General features: G+C 41.5%; 1 protein-coding gene across 1 annotated transcript; it reads right to left on the minus strand.

Moving 5' to 3' along the window:
• Positions 1–1,267: 1,267 nt before the first annotated feature.
• On the minus strand, positions 1,268–25,253 carry mecp2 (methyl CpG binding protein 2). Its single transcript, XM_063465274.1, has 6 exons — positions 25,071–25,253; positions 6,416–6,602; positions 6,077–6,285; positions 5,753–5,946; positions 5,513–5,649; positions 1,268–4,064 (listed from the first exon to the last, which is right to left on the minus strand). The coding sequence occupies exons 1-6, from the start codon at positions 25,100–25,102 to the stop codon at positions 1,608–1,610; spliced, it is 3,216 nt and encodes a 1,071-aa protein (XP_063321344.1). The 5' UTR covers positions 25,103–25,253; the 3' UTR covers positions 1,268–1,607.
• Between the last annotated feature and the right edge of the window lie 1,478 nt (positions 25,254–26,731).

The raw sequence follows: 26,731 nt of genomic DNA on the forward strand, positions 1-26,731 counted from the left end.
TAGCCATCTACTGATAACAAGACTGGCAGCACAAGAGTGTTAGGAAAAGAAACAAAGGAATAAATATAGAGTACCTCTGGAAATATAAGTTAAATAAATGCGGCTCTTATTTGTACCACATTTTTTCTCTTTGCTTCTGTTTTGCAAATCAAACGACCAGAGGTCATCCTGGACCTAACTTCACTAGGTTCAAGTCCCCCTAAGCGCCCTCTGAATCACTCTCAGAAATGGATTTGCAGACTTACAGCTAAGATTTCAGCTTAATGAACAGCTCTGCCCATCCTCGGCACAACTAAACCCACGTGAAGCTGAACCAGACCTCAGTCCAGGTTTTACTACTGTAGACGACAGTAAAACCTGGCAGGGTTGACCTCTGCGTAGGTGCGCTCCGGTTGAAGGCCTGCAGGGTCTCCGAGCGACATGCAGGCGGTTGATTGTACAAACTGGAGGAGTGCAAACTGTTCCAGATATTCAACATGAAGACACAATAAAAATAAGTCATTTCCCACTCTTTCATTAAGACTAAAAACTAAAATAAAGCTACTGTGAAAGTGGGTTTGGTTTGATATTAAAAGTGCTTCCTTTGGAAACAAAAGACTACGGAAAACAGATTCATCCTGGAAGAACAACTTGCTCTGTTGGACATACTTGGAAAAACCAATGAGGAGGCTTTTTTTTTCGCCAAGCAACTGACTCTGCTAAGAGGAATCAAGAACTCCTCACACTGTTCAGACATTTTAGACGGTATTCAGAATGACTCAAAATCATGGCCGAGTACAGTCACGAATTGGGTATAAATACTCACAGATTAGATTCACTACTTGTAGGAGGCATTCTGAAAATGGATGGAAAACATTAGTGCCCCCTCTCCGTTTATTGTTAGCTTAATGGAAAATGGGGACGAAAACAAATGATGAGATTTCCGAGAAACCAGTTTAAGGTGCAAACCGCCGCCTCACATCATCTCTGAGGCTTTCAGTCGAGGACTAGTTTCAGTAAGGGACAGTCAGTCAACAGGAGGAGTTAAGAGCAGGTTAAAAGTCAGGGACTGTCAGTCAGCAGCACAGCGATGAGTAAGGGACTGTCAGTCAATAATATCAGACTTTAAAGCTGTATAACAGAGACAAAACAATAAACTATCAAAATACTAAATAAAAAAAAAACAGGTTATATTCCGGAAGCAACGTTTCGTTCAGAGTAATGTGTTGTTAAGCGTTGGTTTTTAGTTCCAAACTACTCCCCCCCCCCCTCCCCACGGAGACTAGCGGGACACAACAGCTGCCTTTTGATTATATATACACACACACTTTTTATCGGTTTTTCCTTTTCATTTGTTTTTCCTAGAAAAAAAGACACTATCCATTTTCCACTCGAGGTGTCCCTCAGCGCCAGGTTGGTTCTCTAATCCAGAACTTTACAGAGTCTCCAGACAGAATCAAACAGAGAACAAGCTGCGACAGTCCTTCCAGCTCTGTGTGACGCTTTCCTTCTATCTGTAAACGGTGTAAAAACCATTACAAGGACATCCCAGTCATACTCCTCTTCTGCCTGGTGCTGATTCAGTCCGTCAGGCTATTGGTAGACGGCAGGTTCATCAGTCCAACCAATCAGCTGACTCTTTCGCTGACAGCAGTCCGTGACTCTACGGTTTCTTCTCGGCTGGGACAGGGAACAGCAGATTGCGGGACGATGTCTCTGAGCTCCCTACCCTCACCTGCTGCCTCTGGCTCCGCCCGGAGCCTAGCCCTACCATCTGCCCCAGGCACGTGACCAGCCCCAGATACTCCAGGAGGTCCAGGAGGCATGGAGCTGGGAGGCCTCGAGGTGCTGTTTGATCCTCTGTCTCCTCCTAAAACCTCTCTGCTTTCGGATGGCATGGCTGGCTCCCCTCTCCCCTCTGTCCTAACCCCTTCCACGCTGACGTCTCGGCTCGGGATCAGGCTCCCTCTGCCAGGCCTTGTGGTGCTCAGGTCTTGTGGCTGTTCGCTCTGGTTTTGCTGAGCAGGGACGAGGTTGGTCCTGGTTAGGCTGGAAGATGGTCGGCTGGATGAGAGGTGCTGCACGTGTGGCCTGGTAAGCTGAGAGTGGGGCTGGGAACGCAGTTGTGGTTGGATCCGCTGAAAGTGTGGTTGTGCTTGGGACTGGGGTTGGGACTGGGGCGGCCTAGGCTGGGAGAGAGATTGACTGGATTGTGGTCTGTATTGAGTCTGGAGTTGATGTTGCGATGGGGGCCTTGTCTGTGGTTGCACTTGGTGTCTGGGTTGCAGTTGAGGTTGGGCTGAAGTTCTAGACTGGGCTTGTGGCTGCATTTGGGTTTGAGGTCTGGGCTGGGATTGAGGCTGCATTTGGGCTAGGGTCCTGGACTGGGATTGAGGCTGCATTTGACCTTGGTTTCTGGACTGAGGTTGAGGATGAGTTTGGGCTGGGGTCCTAGCGTGGAGTGTCGACGGCATTTGGGCTGGGGCCCTGGATTGGGGTGTTGACTGCGTCTGGGCAGGAGTCCTGGACTGTGGTGCTGATTGTGATTGGGCTGGAGTCCTGGACAGGGGTTGGGGTTGCAACTGGACTGGGGTTCTGGATTGGGTTTGAGGCTGCGTTTGGCCCGAGGTTCTGGGCTGCAACTGAGACTGAGGTTGGACTGGAGGCCTGGATTGGGACTGACTCTGAGCTTGAGTTGGGGTCCTGGCCTGGGATTGAATTTGAGGCTGAAGTGACTGTCGGGGCTGGGGCTGAGATTGCTGTTTGAGCTGGGTTTGGAGTTGAGATGGGTGCCTTGACTGGGTTTGAGGTTGGGGTGCTGTGGGGGATGTGGTTTGTGGATGTGGATGCCTTGTTTGGTGCGAATGGATGTGCAGGATGGGGGGGGACTGAGGAGGATGTGACTGAGGTTGCGTATGCTGACTCTGAAGCTGGGTTCGGTGCTGGGTTGAGGAATGAACAGGTTGTGAGGGAGCTTTCTGGTTGGCAGCCTGAGGCTGACTATGGGTTTGGGATGGGGGCTGTTGGGGCCGTGGTTGTGTCAGGCCGTGTCGGGTAGGAGAGGACTGGGGTGCTGGGTAACGACTCTGGGCTTGGGACTCATGGGGAAACTGGGGCTGGTAGCGTGGTTGCAGGGTAGGATGTCGAGGTTCGGGCAGGGACTGTGGTGCAGACTTGGACTGCGGTCTGGGAGGAGCTTGCTGGGTGTGCTGCGACTGTTGGGAGGTGAGCTGAGGCACAGTCTGAGGCTCAACGTCAGGCTTGGACTGGCTAGAAGGTGCTGGGTGTCCAGAGGGTGGAGGAGGAGGAGAAGGTTCATCCAATGTTGAGACAGTGGACTGTTGGTGGCGATGCTGATGATGGTGGTGGTGGTGATGGTGGTGCTTGTGAGGTGTTCGCTCCTTCCTTTTGTGGCTTTTTGACGGACTAGTGCTACTGCTGCTACTGCTACCCCTTCCACCCAATCCCCCCTCTCCTCCCTTATCGCTTACATCTTCACCTACTTCTTCCCCTTTGGTTACACCATCACCTGTTGCCTCTCCTGATTTCTCCTTGTGCTTCCGCCCTTTATGTGTCTTGTGTCCATGTGGTTGGCTGTCATCTGAAGCAGAAGGCTGCTTCTGTGATTGTGACTGGCTCTGCTCAGAGGGGGCGGGCTCAGGCTCTGAGCTTGGACCTCCTGCCATTGTACTGCTCTCCTCCTCGGCCGCTGTTGACTTTCCAGTCTCTGTTGTTGTAGCCATTGGAGTCTGCACACTCTCCCTTTCCTCCACTGTCTCTCTCGTTTTACGTTTTTTGATTGGCAGAGCTGTTTCCTGGACAACAGGTTTGGTGGAAGACTCCTTAGCTGCTCTCCGTTTGGCCTCAGCAGCCAAGATGGCAGCTGCAGCGTAACTCCCTGCTGTTGAGCTACCAGAGGCTGATGCAGCGGAGGTGGATGCTGTGGCGACTGATGCTGCTGTGGAGGCGGACGCTGGTTTCCTGCCCCGTTTCTTGGGGGCAGTCTGTGGTGGAGGCGGAAGTTCTTGTTCTGATTTCCTCTTTCTGCCAGGGCGGGACTTGGTCACCAAGGCAGGAGACACCACCTGCAGGGGAATTGCCAGATCAACAGGAAAAACCTGCATTAGCATTGCTGCTGGAATTATAAAAACATATTTAAGATTTTAAAGCACTGACTAGACTACTTCCTGGATGCCTCCTAGGTGAGTTGTTTTGGAAATATCCAAATAGTAGGGACTCCAGGGTAGGCAATAAACATGCTGGAGAGATCATGTCACTCAGCTAGCTTTGGAACACCTTGGTGACCCAAGGTATCCCATATCTGTTTAGACTGCTTCCACCAAGATCCGGATCCAAATAAGCAGCAGATAATAGATGGATGAAAATACTAACCGTACTTCCTGCAACCACATACTACAGTCTATCTACTTTTACTCATCATTTGCCTCTGTTTGTGAGGATCTTCTCCAGGTAGAGCCCTAAGTTTCGAACCATGAAAATCATAAACACTAGTGCACAGCCAAGTCCTCAGTATCCACTCTCAAGACATTCTTGGCAGGACTACTGCCAGTCAAGATAAGTTGTTTATTTTAAACTCCTAATGAAAGTCTTTTCTACCTTCCAGATGGTTTGTGGATGGTGTTGACCTTATTTCAGTGTATGTTAGCTGTTTTGCCCATCTTCAGGACACAACTCTACGAAGGTAAACAAAGTCTTCCATGAATTCCCTTCCCATTCTTTTCACTGGGATATTCAGAAAGTCTTTGTAAAGATGGAACTGGAGACAATTTGAAAATCCTAGATTACTTCCGTCTTGAATTATTGAACTCACAAGATTTTAAGAAAAATTGACCTTGACCTTGAAGTCAAGATCACTGAGATTCAAACTTGTCCGAGGTACATACAGCTATGGCATCAATTTCAAAATCCTATGTTGCCTTGTTCTCCAGTTTTGCACTCACAAACTTGGGTGTCCATGTCGCCCACCCGCCCAGCAAAATGACGGCATCAGCCTTTCGCGGCTGAGGGGTAAAAATTACAGGACACCTACAAATATCCTTGAAGGTAGTGAGCCAGAATGGCAGGACAGCATGACCCAATGTTACTGGTTGGGAGTTGGGTCTTCAGTCTTTCCTGTCTTGCCTGATATAGGATGCTCTTTACATTACACCTGTAGGTCAAAGGGGGACCAGTTTTCCTTTGGAGGGACTCTCAAGAGCTGCTTTGAAGGTTACTGGAAAACACAAGTCAATCAACCTCAACAAAGTGGTGATTCATTGGATGACATTATGGTGTAGAGGTGTGATCATTTTAATCAAAATATCTTTAAATGATTATGTTTATACGTGTGGACATCAGTTTTGGAGAGATGCATATTTTCTCCTTGAAGCATATTTCTGTTAGCTTTCCTGGACAGAAGAAATGAGGAAAGTTGCTTAGGAAATGCATGTTTGAGTTATTCAGCTTACTGCGACAATCTCAACACTGTGCTTCTCGAAAATGTACGAATGACTAAACGACAGAGCAACCATACCTTTGAGGTGGTGGTCGTGGTGCCAGTGGAGGTCTCTGCTTTGCCGAAGGGCATCTTGACCAGCAGTTTGCCCGGAGTTTTCTCAACCACACGTTTCATTGCCACTCCTTCTGTAGCCTGCCTCATCTTCCCACTGCCTACAAAAACACAGATACACAATTACAGAAAAAACAAATACTCAAATAGAAATACTCAGGAACAGCTTTCCAGTATAACTTCTAGAATCACATCTTTTAGTACCTTTGGGCCTCCCACGACCACGCCCTGATGGTTTCACCACCTTTGGTTTCTTGGGTGGGCGCTTCTCGCGGCGGGAGGGGCTCCCACGCCCAGTAACAGTAAAGTCAAAATCATTAGGGTCGGTTGTTGTGTCACCGACCTTTTGGAAGTAGGCAATAAGCTCCACCTTGGAACGAAATGCTTTTCCCTCCGAGCTAAACAGCAAAAAAAAAAAAAGCAAAAAAAAAAAAAAAAAAGCATCACAAACGTTCACATTTGGGGGTTTTACTCCTCTACATCCTGGAAAACGAGCACACTGTCAGGGTGGCTCAGGGCATGGCTTACTTGATTAGGTAGACATCAAACTTCCCAGCAGAGCGTCCAGACTTTCTCTGTTTCAGTTTGCGGGTCCAGCCTTCGGGCAGAGATGGGTCATCATACAGCGGCCCTCGGTCCCGAATGATGGAGCGCCGCTGCCTGGAAGATCCGGCAGACTCGCTACCACCTGCAGACTCTGACCCTGGCTCTGAGGGACCGGCCACTGGCTCTGACATCTGCAAGGAAAAGGTGAGCAAAAACTTGTCCTTCATCCTGAGCAAGATGTGTCATGCTGTTCAGCAGCAGTGACGAAATTTGTCCCTCCATGATTCCACCGTTTCTACTAACTTCGAATGCAGTCTTTACCTGGGTCTGTTGCTCCAACCCTGTCTGTGGCTGCTGTGCTGTTGAGGTTGAAGCTGAGGCCATGGTCTCCGTCCCCCGCTCAGCATGACGACGTTCCCTGCGGGGTTTCTTGGTCTTGGACCTGTCTTTTTCCTTCCTTGGAGGCTGGGGTTCAATAGGTCCTTCATCACCTTCTTGCCCCTCCTCCCTGCACAAAAAAGAGAGAAAATCATGCTGTTGACATTATGACCACAACCTATTAACTGCAAGAATCCAAATAACTTCATAAATATAAAGTTAATCCACATAGAACACTTTCAGATCAGTGTTTGACTGAATCAGTAAGATCACGTTAGGCTTCCTTTAGCTTCACCCTAGGGCTGCCACAACCGATTATTTTGAAAGTCGACTGGTCACCGATCATTTTTGCGATTAGTCGACTAATCAGATCATGCATCCATTGGACGTAAAACGTACAGCTTATTGCACCAGCATGCGTCTGCTCTTATATAACTATCATTAGCTTACAGCTTGAAGTGTTTAAGGTATGTGCTGACTAAAGACAAGATGATAGTTTATTAAACTTTTGATGAGATTTGCAGATTGTCTCGGTGGAGTTTAATAAACTCGGCCGTCTGTTCTTTCTATGTAAAATTTAACAGGACATTGGAGTAAATTCTCTACCATTTCACACTTCTGTTTAATCAGTTCTGTTTGACATTTATTCAGCTGTGTAAAAACTATAACTTTAATCTCAGCCAAACCGATTTACTGAGGAACAAATAAAACACTGAAAAAAGCCAAACAATAACATTTTAAAATTATCTGAGTGACTTATATATCATGTTTAACCTGAGTAGCGAAAGACCGCGGGGGGTTTGAAAATGATGTGCCGGGAGTTCGCTGTTCTCGCCGGCTCTAGTGAGCCTTGAACCCCAGCTAGCTATCGAGCTGGTGGGTAACAGACGTCTCCGAAAACGTCGGAGCACTTTTGCAAATATGTGATGTCTTGATAAACTGAGCAGATACTTGAAGTTTACACAGCTACATTCCCGCCTGAAAATATGTTAAACGTTAATTTTGTGACCCAGACAGAGTAATAAGAGTAATATTAAAACTAAGTAGCTGCCGCCCTTGTTGAAAACTGGAATTGGCAGGGCCGCACTATGGATTCTGGGATAGGTTGGGCCACGAAGGATACACCCGACCCATCCTTCAAATCTGGGGAAATGAAGAATGCATTTTTTGGCCGTGTTTGGGGGAGTCTTCGAATTTGGACAGGCGTGCCGTGTTGCTGTAACGTAATTGACCTACAAATGCGGCCTCCGAAGAATGCGGCCGCTAAATTTGGACACAGCTATGAAACCGAACACTGCTTCTTCTTCTTCGGGGTTTAACGGCAGCTGGCATCCCTGGACATGCAGTGCTGCCATCTTCTGTTTCAGTCCGTTATTACACTCTTAAATCCTACTATTTATTCCTGCGTCTTTCTGGATCTTACAAAGCTTCAGTCGACGTAATCGTGACTAGTCGACTAATCGTGGCAGCCCTACTTCACTCTCATCAAATGTTTGCAGAACATTTAACTCCAAAGATCCTTCAGCCCTGATATCTGAGTTTGAACCATGTAAAAGCTGCATGAAGGCAAATTATGTGCCATTTTTCTAACTGCCAATACAAAGCTCTGACAAACTTCATAAAATTTAAAGCAGAACCTTCTTGAAGTGGATCACTGTCAGTGATTCCGACTGTATTACGTTCTTTGCATAAATGGTTAACAAGACCTGACCCTGGACCATTAATAAGCTGTTTTCCACTACAGCAATTTTGGCTGGGCAAAAAGTAGTTTAATAAGAAGTGATATTTTTAGTGAAAGGGAAACACTAAATTCCAGCATAAGAAACTAAACCTAATTCTGTTTGCCACATCCGTGGAGGACAGCTTGTTGTGATCGATTTCGGAATGAATTCTGATTAATTCCAGCAAATTATGTATGTCAGGACATCTGTCCACAGACTGTTCCTTAAAAGAAAATGGGTCAAGATATAACACGACACCCTAAAACACACAAATCATTCCACCTAATAATGTTCAATGAAAAGATAATGGTTTAACAATGTCCAACATAAATGTTGTGAGAAGGCCTGTAGTGAGGAAACCAAGCAAGCAGCAATCACTGAGGCTAAAAATTAAGTGCCAAAACCTCCACTTCCTCTAATGGCCAATTGAGGCTGATTCTAAAAGTGAGACAATCTTCATACACTCTAATGTTAAAAAGCTTTGGCTTCAATGGATATCTTTACCAGCAGCACCCGCTAATCCAAATATTGTCACTACTTGCTTAAAAAATTTGCTATACACACACTATAGCTGCCAAAATGCTAACGCTTCATTTAATGCCTTTAAATGAAGAGCCCAAAACCAATGGGTAACAAGGTGACTACATCCATCTTTTATGTACGGTTTGTGAAATCTTACTTATATAGTACCTTGCCTGACCCTTTACTCCTAGTTCTGATTGTGTAGTATTTCTTTTCAGTGTTGCACTTTGTAGACGTCCCTGTGCAGCACTTATCTCGCAGACAGCTACAAATGCTCTCTTATTTGGCTACTGGTGATTTGGTCTTCTATTTGCGAAAGCTAAAGCTGGCGAGACGCTGTGACTCCCCCTCCTTAATCCTGGTCTTGCCAGAGTATCTTTGTCTGTTTGCTAAATCTGACTGGTGTTTGTAGATTACAAAAGCTAACATGCGATCGCCTAAATGTTAATATAGAGTCCAACATCAGTGACACATGTCATGGTGGCTACTTCCATCAATCACTGAAAAGGAAAAAGTGGGCACCCAACATTATACATTATAACATTATTATTACTTTTAAGACTTTGGTTGTATTTATGCAAAATAAAGCAAATTCCAAAGGATTTACAAACTTTTTCTTGCAACTGTATGTAGTGAATGTTGGGATATTACACTATAAACCATGCATGTGATTGACTGGATCAATATCAGATTTCGGATAACCTTTCCAGAAATAAAGCCCATGTTAACAGTGGAGCTAAATGGGGTACAGACCTTTTTTTGGTGATGGATGGATGGTAAAACTCCCTGCCTTTGTGTGTGGACCTCATAGTGAGGTTATCAGCTCAAGCAGCCTGGTGCTCTTATCCGGTCTTTAAGTCGGACGTCATTAGCCGTGTCTGGGCCCAAACTACGCTGCAGGTCCCTAAGTCAAACGATCACTGCGGCATCATTGAGAGTTGAAAAACTGTCTAAATATGTTCATCTGTAATAAAATGACCAGTGTGGCTGCTCTACCAGGTATAACAATTAAGTTTAACATCCAGGCATCCATGAAAAAAATTATGAAATTTAACAGAGTTAGAAGTTAGCAAGGCAAGTTTATTTAGGCAAGTTTATTTATATAGCACAATCGAACAACAAGGTGATTCAAAGTGCTTTACAGAGACATTAAAAAAACAAAAACAAATAAAAAGCATGATTTAAAATTGCAGGGAGTAAGCTTGCTAGTTTCCATCTAAACATGATATAGCATGTGGTGACTGAGGGATTTCCGAAACAAATTAAGACATACAGCTCTGCTATCACTTCCAACATAAATGAAGACAGAAAACTAAACAGCAGTGACGTTTGTAGGGTTACTGAAGTTGGGCTAGCTGGTATATAATGATGTGCTACGTGATCGCTAGCAACACAGCTATGTTAGCATAATATAAACAGTGAAGCTGGAGGACGAAAACTAACTTTTTCCCACTCGATAAAAGTTAACGTGAGGATTCCTGATTGTTAGGAACAAATGCAATTAAGATAACCTTTATTAGTCCCACACGTGGGAAATTTGTTATTGTAATCGCATGGCAGGATGCTGTAAACGGACCAAACTTCAGTCAGAAGAACAACTGAGATAATCCATCCACAATACGAGGTTAGTCATTAATACACTGCTGCATGAGCTGGGCTGTAGTTACATCTTAAGGTTTTAAAAACTGAGCTTTAAAATGAATAAGGGTAATAAAAACCAAGAGAGGCCGACAGTGATCACTGACCGTTTTTAGGGGCTTGTAGATTAAATAAGATAAGATGACCTTTATTAGTCCCACAGGTGGGAAATTTGTTTCGTTACAGCAAAAGTGCAAAGTTATGTAGCAGAAATTAGAAAACACTGGAATGCAATAAAATAAAATACTATATACAATAGAATAAAATAGAATAATATATACAATATAATAAAATAGAACAAAATGCAAAGGATTAAAACCTGTTAAGAACACAACAGCCTTATTAAACGCAGAGTGGTTTGGGCCCGGAAGCAGGATTCATCACGTCATCACTTAAAGACGGGATTGTGAAGCAATTGCAGAAAGTGCTGAGTTACAGTGACTGACTACCCCTGAACGCACCAACAGGAAGTCTTCAACTCACGCTATGGTTCGTCTTTAAGTAATTGTAGGTCACTGTGGTGTTTTTTACCCACTGCAGCAGCTTTGTAACAAAAAGAGATAAACATCTAATGTTAGATTAGATAAGCATGAGCGGTGCATCTCCCCCTGATGCTTCTTGAAGTTAACAAGTGACGATGTAGTTTGTGCCCTTTGCTCAGCTGAATACAACTACTTTATCTAAGAAAGCTTTGGATCAGCTGCAGCACATATTTTCAGTGCAGATTAATCAGTTTTCACTTCCCTCAGTACACCAAATTAGTTTTTAAAGTTATATAAAACTGTGATGGTTTTTGTCTTGCTTTGACCGACCATCTTTATTTGGTGCAAAACGATGTTGGATTTCCTGTTTTTCTAACAGGGAGCAGAGGCTGTTTCTCATCATAAGTCTGACAGCTGGAACAAGATTAACCTTACTAAATAAACTCTGACAGAAACCAGAAGAGACCAAAATCAGAGTCACTGGTGGAACTGACAGCACAGGATAGATAGCTCTCTTCTGATTAAAAGACTAATCAGAATTCCTCATTAATATTTATGTGTTGATTGATTATTTCAGCTGCATGAGGGCTGAAGATGAGCCAGACCGGTGTTTACTTCACATTTCCAGTTAAATGTCACATTGAGACTGAAAATGTCAGACCCAACAAAATGCCTGTGTTTTCTTAAACTTTAAATCAGTCATTTAAAAACTTCAGTTCATAAAATTAATAAACATTGCTTCTGAATGCATGAAAACAAAAGCTCTGAGGTGGTTTTGAGACATCCAAAATCTGTAATAGAAAAGTCTTGTCTGAAATTGGCTGCATTCACGAGCACTTCCTCTTTTTCACATTCTCCTTCTCTTTTGCTTTAACCTGACAGATGTGTACAGATGGGTGCAATTGTTCTGTTTCTGAATGTTAATTGCTGGAACGAGATAAATCTGTGTAACACCAACTACTTTGTCTTTGCTGGCTATAAAGTAAAACCTGCATGTAGATTTATATATAAATAAAGATATTAAAGTATCTGTGTGTTGTGTTTGGGCGCAAGGAGAAACATTAGACATTCAGATTTCAATCACATTTATGTAAAAGCTTATCTGATCCATTATCTGCAGCACAGCCAAACTTATAGTTCACAAAGTCTATACATTCATGTATTAACTTATGAGGAGACGGATGTAAAATATATGTACCGTATTTTCCGCACTATAAGGCACACTTAAAATCCTTTAATTTTCTTAGAAATTGACAGTGCGCCTGATAATCCGGTGCGCCTTATGTATGAATTCTGGTTGTGCTTACTGACCTTGAACCGATTTTATGTAGTACACGGCGCTCAAAAATCTGTCAAAAAATGTTTTAGTACCACTTTGCTAAGCTACGAAGCCGCACCGCTTGATGGATTGTTGGAGCATTACAGCTACGGTAGTCAGGAGCCTCGCGGAGTGATCTGGGTCCAAAACTCCGTCTGCTTTAGGTCCCAAAGTCAAACGATCACTGCGGCATCACTGAGAGTTAAAAACTGTCTAAATTCTTTCATCTTTAATAAAATGATCAGCATTGCTGCTTTACCAGGTGTAACAATTAAGTTTACCATCCAGGCATCCATGAAAACAGAATTTATTACATTTAACAGAGTTAGAAGTTAGCAGGAAGTTAGCTCGCTAGTTTCCAGCTAAACATGATATAGCATGTTCTGACTGAGAGATTTCTGAAAAAATTAAGACGTACAGCTCTGCTATCACTTCCAACATAAATGAAGACAGAAAACTAAACAGCAGTGACTTTTGTAGGGTTACTGAAGTTGGGCTAGCTGGGATATAATGACGTGCTACGTGATCGCTAGCAACACAGCTATGTTAGCATAATATAAACAGTGAAGCTGGAGGACGAAAACTAACTTTTTCCCACTCGATAAAAGTTAATGTGAGGGTTCCCGATGGTTAGGAACAAATGCAATCGCATGGCAGGATGCTGTAAACGGACCAAACTTCAGTCAGGAGAACAACTGAGATAATCCATCCACAATAGGAGGTTAGTCATTAATATACTGCAACAACATAGGAATAAAGCAGCTGCAAGAGAATTCAACATCAGTGAATCAATGGTACAGAAGTAGAGGAAGGAAGAAGAATGAGTTGAGTCAAGTTTGACTTATCTGACTGTTTTGTTTCGCTTAATGCACCTTATAATCCAGTGCGCCTTATATATGAAAACAGACCTGTTCATCGACAGTGCGTCTTATATGGTCCGAAAAAATATGGCAAGGATTTGCTGGAGAGAGGAACCAAGCACAGGAAGCACAGGTAGGTAAACAACAGAACACCATCCAAAAAGGCCAAGCCAAGAAAATCCAAAAATACTGAAAGTCAAGTGAGTAAAAGTCCAACAAAAATCCACAAAGAGGAGCATGAGGAAGAAAGAAACAGACAATCTGACAAAGGGGAGGTCAACCTCAGTGATGACACACTGAGGTTGGAATACAATAAAATTGAGCAACAGGTGAAACTACCAGGTGAAGGCAAGCAGAAAGGAGGGAAAACAGCAAAAGTGGGAAGCAAGCCCATGAGACACCCGGGAAAAACTGACCCTTCAATATAAAACAGGAAGTAACAACATGAGCACTCACAGAGTGCAACTCTATTAAAAGGGTGTTGTACAGCTCTTTCTATCCCCTTTCATATGATATATTACTCAATATGGTTTCTTTAATTTTTTTTCCAAGGTAAACTTTGACCTGGGTCAAATACTTAGCCAAGGTACTAGGTACTCATGTTCCCCAATGCCTAATATACTGTTGTGAAGTTTGAAGACAATTCATAAAAAAAATTGAGGGTAAAATAAAGTTTTTACCCAGGCCTTGACCCGAGGTACACCAAAATAAAATCAGCTCGAGCTGTTATTGATATATCTACTGTCACACAAAATTTGAAAATGATATCTTGAAAACTGGATGCTAGACTGCTAACAGACAAACAGACAGACAAATGGGACTTATTGCACAGTCCCTCCCTTCAGGGGAAGAAAGATGAACAACAGAAACAAGAACACTAAAGACAAACAGCAACAGTGTCTCCCTGGTCAAAAACCATAGGTTGAACGGTTGTGATAGTCACGACACTGCAATAAAGAAGTTAAAGGCATGTGTCTATTTTTAACACTACACTTGACTGACAACTAATTTGGTTACTAAAGCCACACAGTGACCTCTCATACACAGACCAGTATTATCAACACCTGTTATTTTTTTCATGTAAACAACTTTACGTTAAAGGTTGTCAAGCTGTCAAGTGAAAATTCTGTCTCAGTTGCTGCATGGTGAACTTAACATGTGCAGGTTACCACAATGTCAGCATTTTAAAATCGATTACTGTGTAAGTAGCTAACAGTCACCTCAGTAAGATAAGAGCAAGAGGTCAAAAGTTTGATATTTTTATTTGATATAAGGATATAAAATGCACAGTGTTTATAATAGCAACTTTTCTTTTTTAGAAAGTGTAGAGAGGTTGAAAAACCACTTTGGTGAAACCTTTGTTTTGGTATTGTTTCAGTGCTCAAATGCTTAGTCCTATCTCAACGCAACACAAACTGTAATAGTCGAGATTCAACAACCATGGACATAAATCAGTACATATTAGACCACACAAATCAATAGAAGTCAAAAGTATTTCACAAACTGTTACGAGACTGTGTTAAAGTATTTGCTGGGTAATGAGAGAAGGTGGGGGAGGGACAGGAAGAAAATAACAGCAGAAGAAAACTATAAATGAATGGATACCACGAAGACCATGATGAGACAAGAGTAATCTTAAAACTAATCTTTTTTGGTCTTCCTGTCATTCTACCACTTCCTGTCCTCTGCTTCTTCCTCTGTCTCGCCAACCACCTGCATGTCTTCTTTCACATCAATAATCCTCCTGTTTGGCCTTCCTCATCTCCTCGTTTGCCTCATAGCTCCTCCACAGCATCCAACTCCCATTAATTCTCAATCACGCTTTTCTAATTATACAATAAAAGTGTATCTTAAGTGATTAACAACAACAAAGAACCTGTAAGCACCATCAGAACTTTAATATTTCACATCCTAATGTGTTGAAGCTGGAAGAGTTTCTCCAAAAGCTCAGTTCAGATGTGACAGACAAGTCTGAGCAGCTGACTGATTAGTCTGATCTTCATGGGGCTTCAGGCTGCGATGTAAACACAAAAAACAAAAAGCGCTTTTGGACCAAGTAGTTCTCTAGGTCCCTTTGGGCAATCTGGGAATCCATCTGCTAGTCTGCTGACTTAACCCCTGGAGGCCAGTCTTTTAGGTCCCCCAGTTTAGCTGGAGGATATCCGAGCCAAGATGTCCTCTTCCATCCAACGGTTATTGTTTACAAAATCAGAAACATAAAAAAACTAAATAAAAATAACCTGATAAAAAGTTAAACCATCATCAGAAAAACCTGTTCTAACCTGTGATTGGTGAATAGCGATCACACTACAAAAAGGTTTTAAAAATCTGATCCCCTTATTCTCCTTAAAGACCATTTTAAATGTATTTATTTGATGTTGAGTCTTTTAAATTTAGTCTTGCATATTTTTTGCAGTGGTTATTATGTCATGTCACTGAACTGCACTAGCCTGCATCTAAGATTACCCCTACTAACTTTATATATGTTGCTTTTTCTTAAAGACTCACATTTTACTTTAATTACTTGTATATAAACATGAATATTTGTTTATATGAACTGTATGCTGAAAACTCTCAAATGTCTTGTTTCTATCCAAACTGTGAAACACTCTGTGATCCTTACAATTAAAATGAGTATCATCATTATTATTCTCAGTAAGGCTGTGGTACTTTTGATAGAAGCTGGAATGAATGTTGGTTAACCTCACTTACATACTGATAAATGAGTCAGCCTGCAGTGAACATAAGTAGACGGATATCAGCTGAACAACAACAGGTAAAAAAAAAAAAAAAAGTAATTCTTTATATATATTTTCACTAAACCCTTCAGTCTTTTTAGGTTTAAAAAAGTAAAATACATTAGCTAACTTAAATATTGCACTTTGTGTCGCACTGGCAGAGACTAGGCATTGGTAACTATCCTTTTCTTAGTCTATGAAAATAGGAAGATGTGAGTTTAATGACAAATTGCACCTACATTAACAAGTGCTCTTGCTGGTTAAAGCCAGTGCTCAGAAATGCTTACAAAGATAACTCTGATGTACGTCTGAGAGGTTTCTTTTTTCCTTTTAACATTAATAAACACATTCTTAAAATTGGCCAGATGCTTTTGGTTTACTTTACTGTTAATTCTGAACTGACATCAACCAAAGAGTTTTAAATTTGGTTTATATTTCCATTTTAACTTCGGTCTAATGCTTAATTGAAGAAAATAATAATTTAAAAAAAGTATTTTCAGGTCTGATCAAGTAGTTGCTGGATGATGGGACTATTGAGAGTGTGACGCATGGAAGCCCTGACTGACTAGGAGGAGGTTAACAAGGCAGACAAGGTTAAAAACTTATCATTTTCTGACGTAGAGCAAACCACCAGTGCAGACAGGCCACTGCCTAATGAAAAGGGAAAAAGCATGGGAAAAGCTACCCATCATACGACTTCAGCTAGACCGAGGATGTTCCTTCAGCAGTCAGTTGGTGGGAATAGTTTGTTAATACTGACATGATGCCAACACTTCAAAACAGCACTATATCTGGACCAGAGGCAACCAGGCTGTTTGAAAGGCAATGGAGGCAAGGTGTATGGAGGTATGTGGAAATGGAGTGTCAACATGTCACATGACACCATGCTGAGTCCAGATAATGCAAATAAGCTGAAATAACAAGAGTCAAAAAAAGAACCGGCTGGATGCCATATGGCAAAAACGAAGGCCGACATGAAGTAAAAGCTGACCAGACATTGGAATGCAAGTCATCACATACAGTGTGGTTTTATTGAGCATTTAGACTAAATAAAGTCTGGTTTTCAATATCAGTCCATTACTCTATTATGTTCTATTTTATTGCTAGAATTTAGAGTCGTTTTATACAGCAAGTGTTTTACTTTTTTTCCGAACAACTAAAATCATCCCTTGTCCAACAGTGCGCAGATTTAAAAAAAAGGTAGTATTTCTTCCAAGAATCTAAAGAAATATTACACAGCTCCTACCTACTGAATTTTCAACAGGCATACGAAACCAGAATCAGCCAGCTCCAAGGACATTCAGAGTAGGAATGGGCGATGTATCGAATATAATCGGCGTATCGCGAGTTTTTTCACGTACAACGGCTAAAATGGCTTTATCGTAAACATCGAGAAAAAATTGACATAGAAATATTAAGCTGTCTGCCTGTAATTCAGAGGTTTTTTCTCCCACACGCTGCAAATGCACCATTAGTCCTCCCCTCCTAACCACAAAGTTTGCTACCCACACTGCACTGAGCATGCGTGTTTATTAGGGCTGCCACAAACGATTATTTTGATAGTCGACTAGTCACCAATTATTTTTGCAATTAGTCAACTAATCAGATCATGCATCCACTGAACGTACAACGTACAGTTTATTGCACCAGCATGCGTCTGCTCTTATATGACTATCATGACCTTACAGCTTTAATGTGCTAACTAAAAATAAAGACAAGATGATAGTTTATTAAATTTTAATGAAATTTGCAGATTGTCTCAGTGGAGTTTAATAAACGCAGCCGTCTGCTCCTTGCTATCTAAAATATAACAGGACACCGGAGTATATTCTCGACCATCTCACACTTCTGATAATCAGTTGTCTGCTTGACGTTTATTCAGCTGTGTAAAAACTATAACTTTAATCTCAGCCAAACTGATTTACTCAGGAACAAATAAATCACTGAAAAAAGCCAAACAATAACATTTTAAGTTATCTAAGTGACTTATATATCATGTTTAACCTGAGTAGCGAAAGACGGCGGTGGGTTTGAAAACGATTTGCCGGGAGTCCGGTGTTCTCAGCGGCTCTAATGAGCCTTGAACCCCGGCTAGCTATCGAGCTGGTGGGTAACAGACGTCTCCGAAAACGTCGGAGCGCTTTTGAAAATATGTGGTGTCTTGATAACCTGAGCAGATATTTGAAGTTTACACAGCTTCTTGCCTGAAAATATGTTAAATGTTTATTTTGTGACCCACGAAGAATAATAAGAGTAATATTAAAACTAACTAGCTGCCGCCATTGTTGGAAACTGAGCAGGGCTGCGCTATGAATTCTGGGACACAGCTTCTTCTTCTTCGGGGTTTAACGGCAGCTGGAATCCTTGTACATGCAGTGCTGCCATCTTCTGTTTCAGTCCGTTATTACACTTAAATCCTACTACTTATTCCTGCGTCTTTTGGGATCTTACAAAGCTTCAAACGACGCGTCGACTATTAAATTAGTCGTCGACGATTTTAATAGTCGACGTAATCATGACTAGTCGACTAATTGTGGCAGCCCTAGTGTTTATATACTACCAGATAGGGAAAAATATGGCGACAGCGGGAGTTTCAGATGAGGAAGGGAACAAGACGCGCTTTCGTTTGGATTTCACAAGGAGATTGTTGAACAAAATGTATTAATTTGCAAAACATGCCCTAAAATTATTGCTGCAAAAGACAGCAGCACCACGAATTTATTTATTGAAAAGTCATCCACTGCAAAATTAAGGATGTTTTACACTCTGAATGTCAACGTCCCCCCACACGCCAAAGAAAACGTTAAATAAACCAGCTGTGATACCTGTTCTTGGTCAGTCGTTTCTATGGTCACTATCTAGACTTTGTTTCTGTAATTTGAGGTCACCACATTTTTTATATTACTATTTTTATATTTTACTGTCATCTTTAGATTTACTGTCACAGTATTGTCATTTGTGAAAAACCTCTATGTGCAACTGATGGTTAAAAAATGGTTAAAATAAAACATTTCAATTCATTCAGATTTTTTGTATTCAAAGTAGAAAAAAAAGTATTGAATGATCCTTTTGAATGAGTATACCAGTGCAATTTTAAGCACTATATGGTTAAAAATAACATTTGTTTTTGGAGGTTATTTAAACATATCGCGATATATATATTGTATTGTGATATAGCCAAAAAAATATCATGATATTAGATTTTCCTCATATCACCCAGCCCTAATTCAGCGTGTGTGATTTCACTGAGTCTACTGTCTATCGAGCCAGAACAGCAGACAGGAATCCAAATGTGAACCTGTTGTCGGTTCCTGAACTTGAAGACCACCATCCACCACACGACACCAACCTACAATGTCCTCTATGATGCTCAGGTTGTTGAAAGACACATTCAGAGATAAACTGTTGTTCTAATAAATGAACAAAAAATTACTGAGGAAACTTTCTTGGCAAAGAAAGTTATCAAACCCTCAAAGGTCCAAATACTTTCGGATTCATTACCCTTATCACAGACAACTATCCAGCACCCGAGACGAACCTGGGGACTAAGGCTACGTCTACACTAATCTAGTTAAATTTGAAAACGGCGTTTTCGTCTAAAAACCTCCATGTCCACACTATCGTTTTCAGTTGTTTTCATCCACACTGAAAAGGCTATGTTACTGTACTACACATCCGTGAAACGTAAGATGATTGACCTGCATCACTTCCGTCTGCCGTTTATTTACTTTCCGGCTCTTTGAAAAGTCGCAGCAAAATGCAGAGGAAAAGTGCAGAGTTTTATCTGGAGCTATATGGTACAAACTGACATTAACCTTTAATAGAGCTGTCAAAATTAGGAGCAAACAAAACGACTCCTGTACAATGTCGTCTGCCATCTTAGTTGAATTCTTCACATGACTGCATCATATGACTAAAATGCGTCATCGTTTTCGAAAGCCTCCATCTTCTCAGTCCACACGGCGATGCGAAAACGGCTTTTCAAATTTATTCACTTTGGAGAGCGTCTTCAAAAAGTTCAGTTTCCCTTGACCAAAAACGCCATCTCGGTGTGGACGAAAGGCCAAAACGGAGAGAAAGAGATGCATTTTCAAATGAAAACGTATCAGTGTGGACATGGCCTAAAACACACACACACATATATTAATTTCAGTATATTTGGTTGAGATGATATGGTATTAGGAGCAAATTCTGAATTTGAATATTAACAGAAATTTGCTCTTTGTTTAACTGTTACATTGGATTTGATACCAGGTATCATAGCTGAGGAATAGCATACTGAAGCTGAATGAAAATACGTTGGGGTTTTTTGGTTTTGTTTTTTTTCCTTTTCAGGCTTTAATACTTGTGAAAACATTCATCTGATTTGAACCATTTTAAAGAACATTATGTGCCTTGTATATGAGAAGCTCTGAACTGAAATCAGTCCCCTACCTCCAAACCTGTGGTTTCCACAGGCCTCCAAATCTGCTGTCAGAGATCACATAAGGAATCTTTCTACGTTAACCTGAGCTCCACTCCCGAGAGTCCATATTTATAGAGACATGTCATGACATGTCTCTATAAATATGCTATGAATATGCCATGAAATTGTTTTTGGTTTTTTTTGTTTGTTTTTGCTTTTGAGAAAACTAATACAGTAGGGGTTGGGAATGTTGCATAACTCCTACTAAGACATGAATATTTCCACTGGAACTTCTTCAGGAAACTCTGAGATGGTCAGGTGGGAGGCACCTGGTAAACTGTCATGGAGTGACCCACAGGTTGTGTCTGAAATTATCCACTGATTCACTCCTCTTACTCCCTGTATCAGGAGTTGCTCTGGTCATTTTAATTATGCTGTCACAACATGACAGATCAACATTAGCTAGATTAATATATATCCAGGTGTATTTCTGTCATAAATTATATCATACTAGGGCAGGGAAATATGGCCAAAAATATTTATCAAGATATATATTTGAAAATTTGCGATAACGATATAACTGACAATATAATTGATGCGTGACAAAATACTTTACAACTCCACAACTTTATTAGTGCAAAAAACCCCATCAATTTATTTTCACCTAAACAAGCAGCTGTTTATATTAGTTTAGTTCATTAGTTAGTTCCCCCTAGTGTTTGCTGCTTTTGTCATAAGGCGTGCAGCTATTTTAAGCTACGCCGATTGTTTGTTGAGTCAGCGTCTTGTCACCATGCTAGTTACAAACCAATTCTGGTTCATCTGTTTCACTCAACGATCCGCTTTCGCCCTTCTCATTCTCCGCTGCCGCCATGTTTTTTGTACAATGTGCGTATGAAAACAAAGGCACTGCGCATGCGCGTTTTACCCATACTATATCGTGATATTTCATTTTTTTAACATTGCCTAACATTGTACTGGTATTACCGTGAAAGGTATAATATGGTCCAGCCCTATATCATACAGCAGTATTTTCCTTAAATTAGTAATTACACCATGAACATCTACACTGGTTGTTATTTTGAGATACTTCAAGTGCATATACAGGCTGTATAAAGAGTCACTATACATTCACACAGCACTATGAAATGGTGAACTCACCAAATATAGAGAGCTAACAGAAAAGCAGCCTGAAATCAGACAAAATTATCACCTTGTTGCACTTTCACTCTCACATTTGAAAAAAGTTGGACACAAAAGACAACAAAAAACATCCAAACATGTGTGCTGACTCAGCAGGGATCATAATAAATGTGAAAAGTTGAGAATAATTATTTTAAAATGCCACAGAATGTCTGATAGTTGAACTGATGTCAAGCATTCATCTGTGTTTTTCATCATAATTTGATGCAGAAAACATGAGACTGCAGGAAGTGAAGTGCATAACCTCAGAATTTCCTGGAGGGCCTTCAGACCCAGGGGTGTGTCCAGAGACGGGGCATGGGGTGGCACTGGCCCCCCTTAAGAGCTCCTTTCGAAACATTAGCTGCAGCTGTAAAATTTAAGATGTAAGTCAAATAAATAACTTAAATCCCTAAAAATCCCTAAACACTGAACACAATTCTTAAGACACACATAGTTTTGGTTGCACTACAGCTGCAACCAGTAAAATGCCATGACTGTAGTGATTCAAGTATTTATCCCGTGACTCATTCATCAAAGTACGTATTCAATATTTTAATACTTTACTTAAGACCCTTTTTTTCTCTGCTACTGTGGGTGAACAGTCAAGGCTTTGTTGATCCGGGATTTATTTAAAGTTTATCTTGAATGTGAACTTTACTTTCACGCTGGTTCTTTTGTTATGACAGTAATGTAAAATCCTACAAAGCCGGTCCACATATATGGATGTCAGTAAATTATTTCATTAGCACAAGTAAGAAATACTCCCAGACTGGCATTTCTCATTATACAACTTTAACAAATGAATTATATTTCATGCACAGATTGGAAAAGTTCTCATTATGCAAAAACAAACAGATTACATTACTGGACTACAATTACTGAACCAATAATATGTGTATATCATTTTAATGGGATTGATTTTAATTAGTGTGGATGCTGATTCAGCAAATTATTCTTTAATTGATTCAAATGGTCTAGCTTTTGTCAGATTGGTGTCATTTGGTGAGTTCAAACTGAATATTCCAATTGGCTGATTCAATTAGAGCCCATTCAAGCCCCATTTCCTGATTGGTGAATTACAGTTCAACAGGCAGCTGATGTGACCAGAGTAAGCAGAATGAGACAGACAACCACAGACTCTCACTACAGACATCTACAGCCAAGTCCTAAGTAAGATAGAACTTATTCAGAAGTTTGTCAGATTTTCCAAATAAAAATCCCAAGGGTGATTTTTCAAAAATAAAAAACTCCAGTTACTCACAGGAATATTGAAATAAAGCATTAAAGTGTTCAAAAAGAAAGTCTCCAGTTAATTACAGAAATTTACCAGGCCACTTTAAATGTGTCTCCAATTACTTTGGGGAATTTAAAAGTATGCATTAATATGTGCTATTTTCAAAATAAAAGCTTCCTGGATAGTTTTAGAAAGTTATCAGCATAGTCAAAAATATTTTTAGAAGAAATTCAAAATAAAAGGGCACTTGCATGAAACATTCATGAGAAAGAAATCTGTCTGTTCACGGAGAGTGACTTTTTTGTGCTAGCGCAAATATGAGACCAGTGTCTTTCAATAGGAAGTATATTCTGTGTCCGCAGTATGTATGTTATCCATACAAAACAATACATCAACATGGCAACCAGGACAACAGAGCTTTAAGAGTAGCAGTGACCGTTTTGGCCCCAAACCTAACCACTTCATATTTTATATATATACGTATATATATATATATATATATATATATATATATATATATATATATATATATACGTATATATATATATATATAAACGGGAAAAACAGGGGAAAGAGAAGGACACACTATTTAGTGTGTCCTTCTCTTTCCCCTGTTTTGTCTCAAGGCAGATTCAAACTCAGGCCTCATATTAGTTACACATATTTCTTAATGATGAAAAAAACTAAACCTTTGCCTGGCTTTTTTTTTCCACTGGCAGGAATGAGCTTCCATATAAATCAGTACATATGAGAACACAGTAGTGAAAAATTATTTTCAGAGACACAAAGAAATTCACATTTTTATCCACAAACACAAGTAAATCGACTGCAGAATGTGACATCTTTACAAGCTGAGTGTTTTGATTTGCACATAGACTCTCTATTTTGAATGTTAGCTTTTTGACTGGTACCATGGTGACTTTAGTGAGCCATTATATTATTGTATTATTCTTTTATCTATTATATAGATAAAAGAGTGACAATTTATCACCCAGTGCTAACATGTGCTAATTAGTAAATGGACTGATTCTTATATAGCACTTTTATGCTCTCCCAGAGTACTCAAAGCGCTGTATACAACATGCCTCATTCACCCATTCACACCCACTCATACAAGCACTTCTAAACACAAGTGCAAACTAATCTACATTCACACCCATTCACACTCCGATGAATGCATCGGAGGGCAACTTGGGGTTAGTATCTTGTCCAATGATATTTGACATGCAGACTGGGGAAGCCAAGGATCGAACCACCAACAGTAGCTGATCTGCTCTACCATCTGAGCCACGCCCACTAATTTGTACTAATTAGTACAACTGACTATTAAAACAAGCCTACAGTTACTTAAAAAAAACATCACCCTACTCATGAGTTGTTATGACAGGGGATACTATCCATAATAGTCTACAATGTATTTTGTACCAGTCTAAATATGATTTTGAATGCTGTAAAGTTTGGCATTTTAACACTGGACTCTAAGGAGATGGCCTCACTTTTGGACAGCCTCAAGTGGCCATTGGAGGAACAGTAGCTTGTAGCATCTCTTCCTGGGCTTCAGTTTTGCCCTGTGAATGTTTTTGGGTTTTTTTGTTTTTTCTTCAAGGGGGGTCGGCATGGCACCCAACCCCCAAACTTTTAGACACACCCCTGGATGAGTAGGAAACTGATGTGTTTTTATTTTGACAAATTCTGCCATTGTACAATGTGTGTGTACATTTAGTGCATGATGGCAGTGATGCTGTGGAGAGAAACGCTTAAGTGAGTGTTGGTGCTGCTGAAGCTGCAGGTGGAGGTGAGGAACAGGAAGTGAGCTGCTGAAGAAACTGGGACACACAAACACACGCACAGGGTGACGGGTTCTACTCCCGTCCTGCAGTTATAAACATCTACAAAAAGTGGCAGACACTCTGTGTCTATGTGGCTCAGCGGCACTAAGGCAGCTGGCCGCTAACAAGGTAATGATCTGTTTCCGCCCGCTTTGGGTAGGTGGGTGGGTGGAGGCTGCGAGTGCAGTGAGGGAGGTTAACCCAGGTTACTGGTGAGCGGGGTTAACCCGGGTTAGTGATGAGCAGTGTGAACAGCCGGACCCTCCTCTCATGAGAACACTGTTTGCTAACCAGCTAGCAACCGTTAGCTCCTGCCTGTCAGACGGAGCGCGGGAGGAGGGGTGCACCGTCGCCGCTAAGCCGCGGCTGGGATATTTGTGACAACTCCCCGGCCTGACTTCCAGGAGAGTTGTGGTAAAGTCGGAGGGGCCCGGTAGTGCGCGGAGGACGGGCTAAGCTAAGGCTAAGCTCCGCTCCGCAGCTAAAGTACAGACTGAGCAGTAAGTTGGTGACGTATTCCTGCTAACCCCGCTCCGCCGCGACAGGCCGGGGTAAAAATCAACGCACTTTCACTTCGATAAAACAAACGACAGAAACGGCTCTCGGCCGTCGGAGCCACGGTAGCGGCGGCACGGTAAGGGAGGATAAATGTAAAAAGCCACTTACAGTCTCTCCTCTCCGCTCTCCACGGCGGCCATTTTTATTTAAATAAATAATTTTATATTAAAAAAAAAGCTCCAAACATCTCTGCTCCCTCCTGCTGCACCCCGCCCCCTCCGACTCCATCTCCAACCGCCGTCAACCGCCAACACCGCGAGATTTGCTCCGACATGGGGTCAACAGCACGGTGCAGGGGCGGTGTAGTCCCGCGAGAAGACGGTCAAAGTGAGACGTTCTCGTACCGCTTTGAATATATCTGTAAAAATAACAAACGTCAAAATATCAGCGTCAGTAACGCAAAAAATATATGCAAAACCGATATAAAAATAAAACAATACATTTTAAAGTATTTAAAGTAAGTATTAAATTTGTAACTGTTTACAAGATACACTGTTAAAAATGGTTCAAAACAATAAATACGCCAAATCTTAAACTTTTATAAAATGTCTCATAATGTTTTTTATTACACTTTATTTTATGTAAATATTTTCTGACACACATCTACACTTTAACTCACGCCTCCAGAAGAATTTCTATTGCAACGGAAGACAGGGAGGCATGCTTAAGGTCTCCACTTTAGAAGGAGCTTTTTTCCAGAAGTTAGGTCAGTGCCTGTTGTGTCAGAAATCTAAGGACTTTCTGGTGGATGCTGACGGTGAAAGAAGCTGTCAGGCTAAAGAAGGAGGCCTTTGGGCTTAGTTGATCTGTGGGATTCGTGAAACACTAGAAAGGCACTGGAAGGCTAGAAGAGCTGAGAGTTTGGCTGGTTAATAAGCAAAAGTGTGGATTTTGGAGAAGTTTGAGACAGAAGAACCTTTGGTTAGCCTGAAGGAGCCACTCAGGAAGGAAAACAGAGAGTTCCTCACACTGTTTGCAGCCATGGAGGATAGTTTCTGACCTGGGCTTGGGATGTTCCTCAAAGTGCACTAGAATGAGAACGCTGAAGAATCCCTGAATGGTTCGATCTACGTTCCAATCCTCACCTATAGTGATGAGGTTATGACCAAAAGAATTACATCACAGATAAAAGAAGCTGAAATTAGTTTTCACCACAGAGTTCAGAGAAGCCCCCCCCCCCCCAATCACCATCAACAGCGCTGCTGTGGAGAGAGTGAACAGCTTCCGTTTCCTAGGTGTACATCTAGCGGAGGATCTCACATGGTCAGTACAGGTCAGTACACATAAACAAAACAGTTAAGAAGGCGCAGCAGCGCCTCTTCTTTCTCAGGAGACTAAAAAAGATTTGGCATGAGCCCCCGCATCCTCAGGACCTTCTACCGCTGTGCCATTGAGAGCATCCTCACTGGATGCATCACCACCTGGTATGGCAACAGCACTGCTTACAACTGCAAAGGTCTTCAGAGAGTGGTGCAGTGTGCCGAAAGGATAATTGGAGGTGAGATTCCCTCCCTCCAGGACATCTACAGGAAGCGGTGCCTGAGGAAAGCGGGGAGGATCATCAAAGACTCCAGTCACCCCAGACATAAACTGTTCAGACTACTTCCATCAGGCAGGAGGTATAGCAGTATCTGGCCCCGAACCAGCAGACTGAGAGACAGCTTTTTCCATCAGGCCATCAGATTGCTGAACACTTCATAGACACCTCACCTTCACTTACCGGAACTTCGACATTATGCACTCCATACTGTACATATAGGCCATTTCTT

The sequence above is a fragment of the Pelmatolapia mariae genome, linkage group LG20 (assembly GCF_036321145.2).
Source record: "Pelmatolapia mariae isolate MD_Pm_ZW linkage group LG20, Pm_UMD_F_2, whole genome shotgun sequence".
NCBI lineage: Eukaryota > Metazoa > Chordata > Actinopteri > Cichliformes > Cichlidae > Pelmatolapia > Pelmatolapia mariae.

Excerpts from the sequence above, each read along its gene's own strand:
- mecp2 (XM_063465274.1), bottom strand. The coding sequence starts at position 25,102 with ATGGCCGCCGTGGAGAGCGGAGAGGAGAGACT. Across the intron at positions 6,603-25,070 it reads GAGAGCGGAGAGGAGAGACT|GGAGGAGGGGCAAGAAGGTG; the intron begins GTAAGTGGCTTT and ends TTTTTTGTGCAG. Across the intron at positions 4,065-5,512 it reads CCACGACCACCACCTCAAAG|GTGGTGTCTCCTGCCTTGGT; the intron begins GTATGGTTGCTC and ends ATTCCCCTGCAG.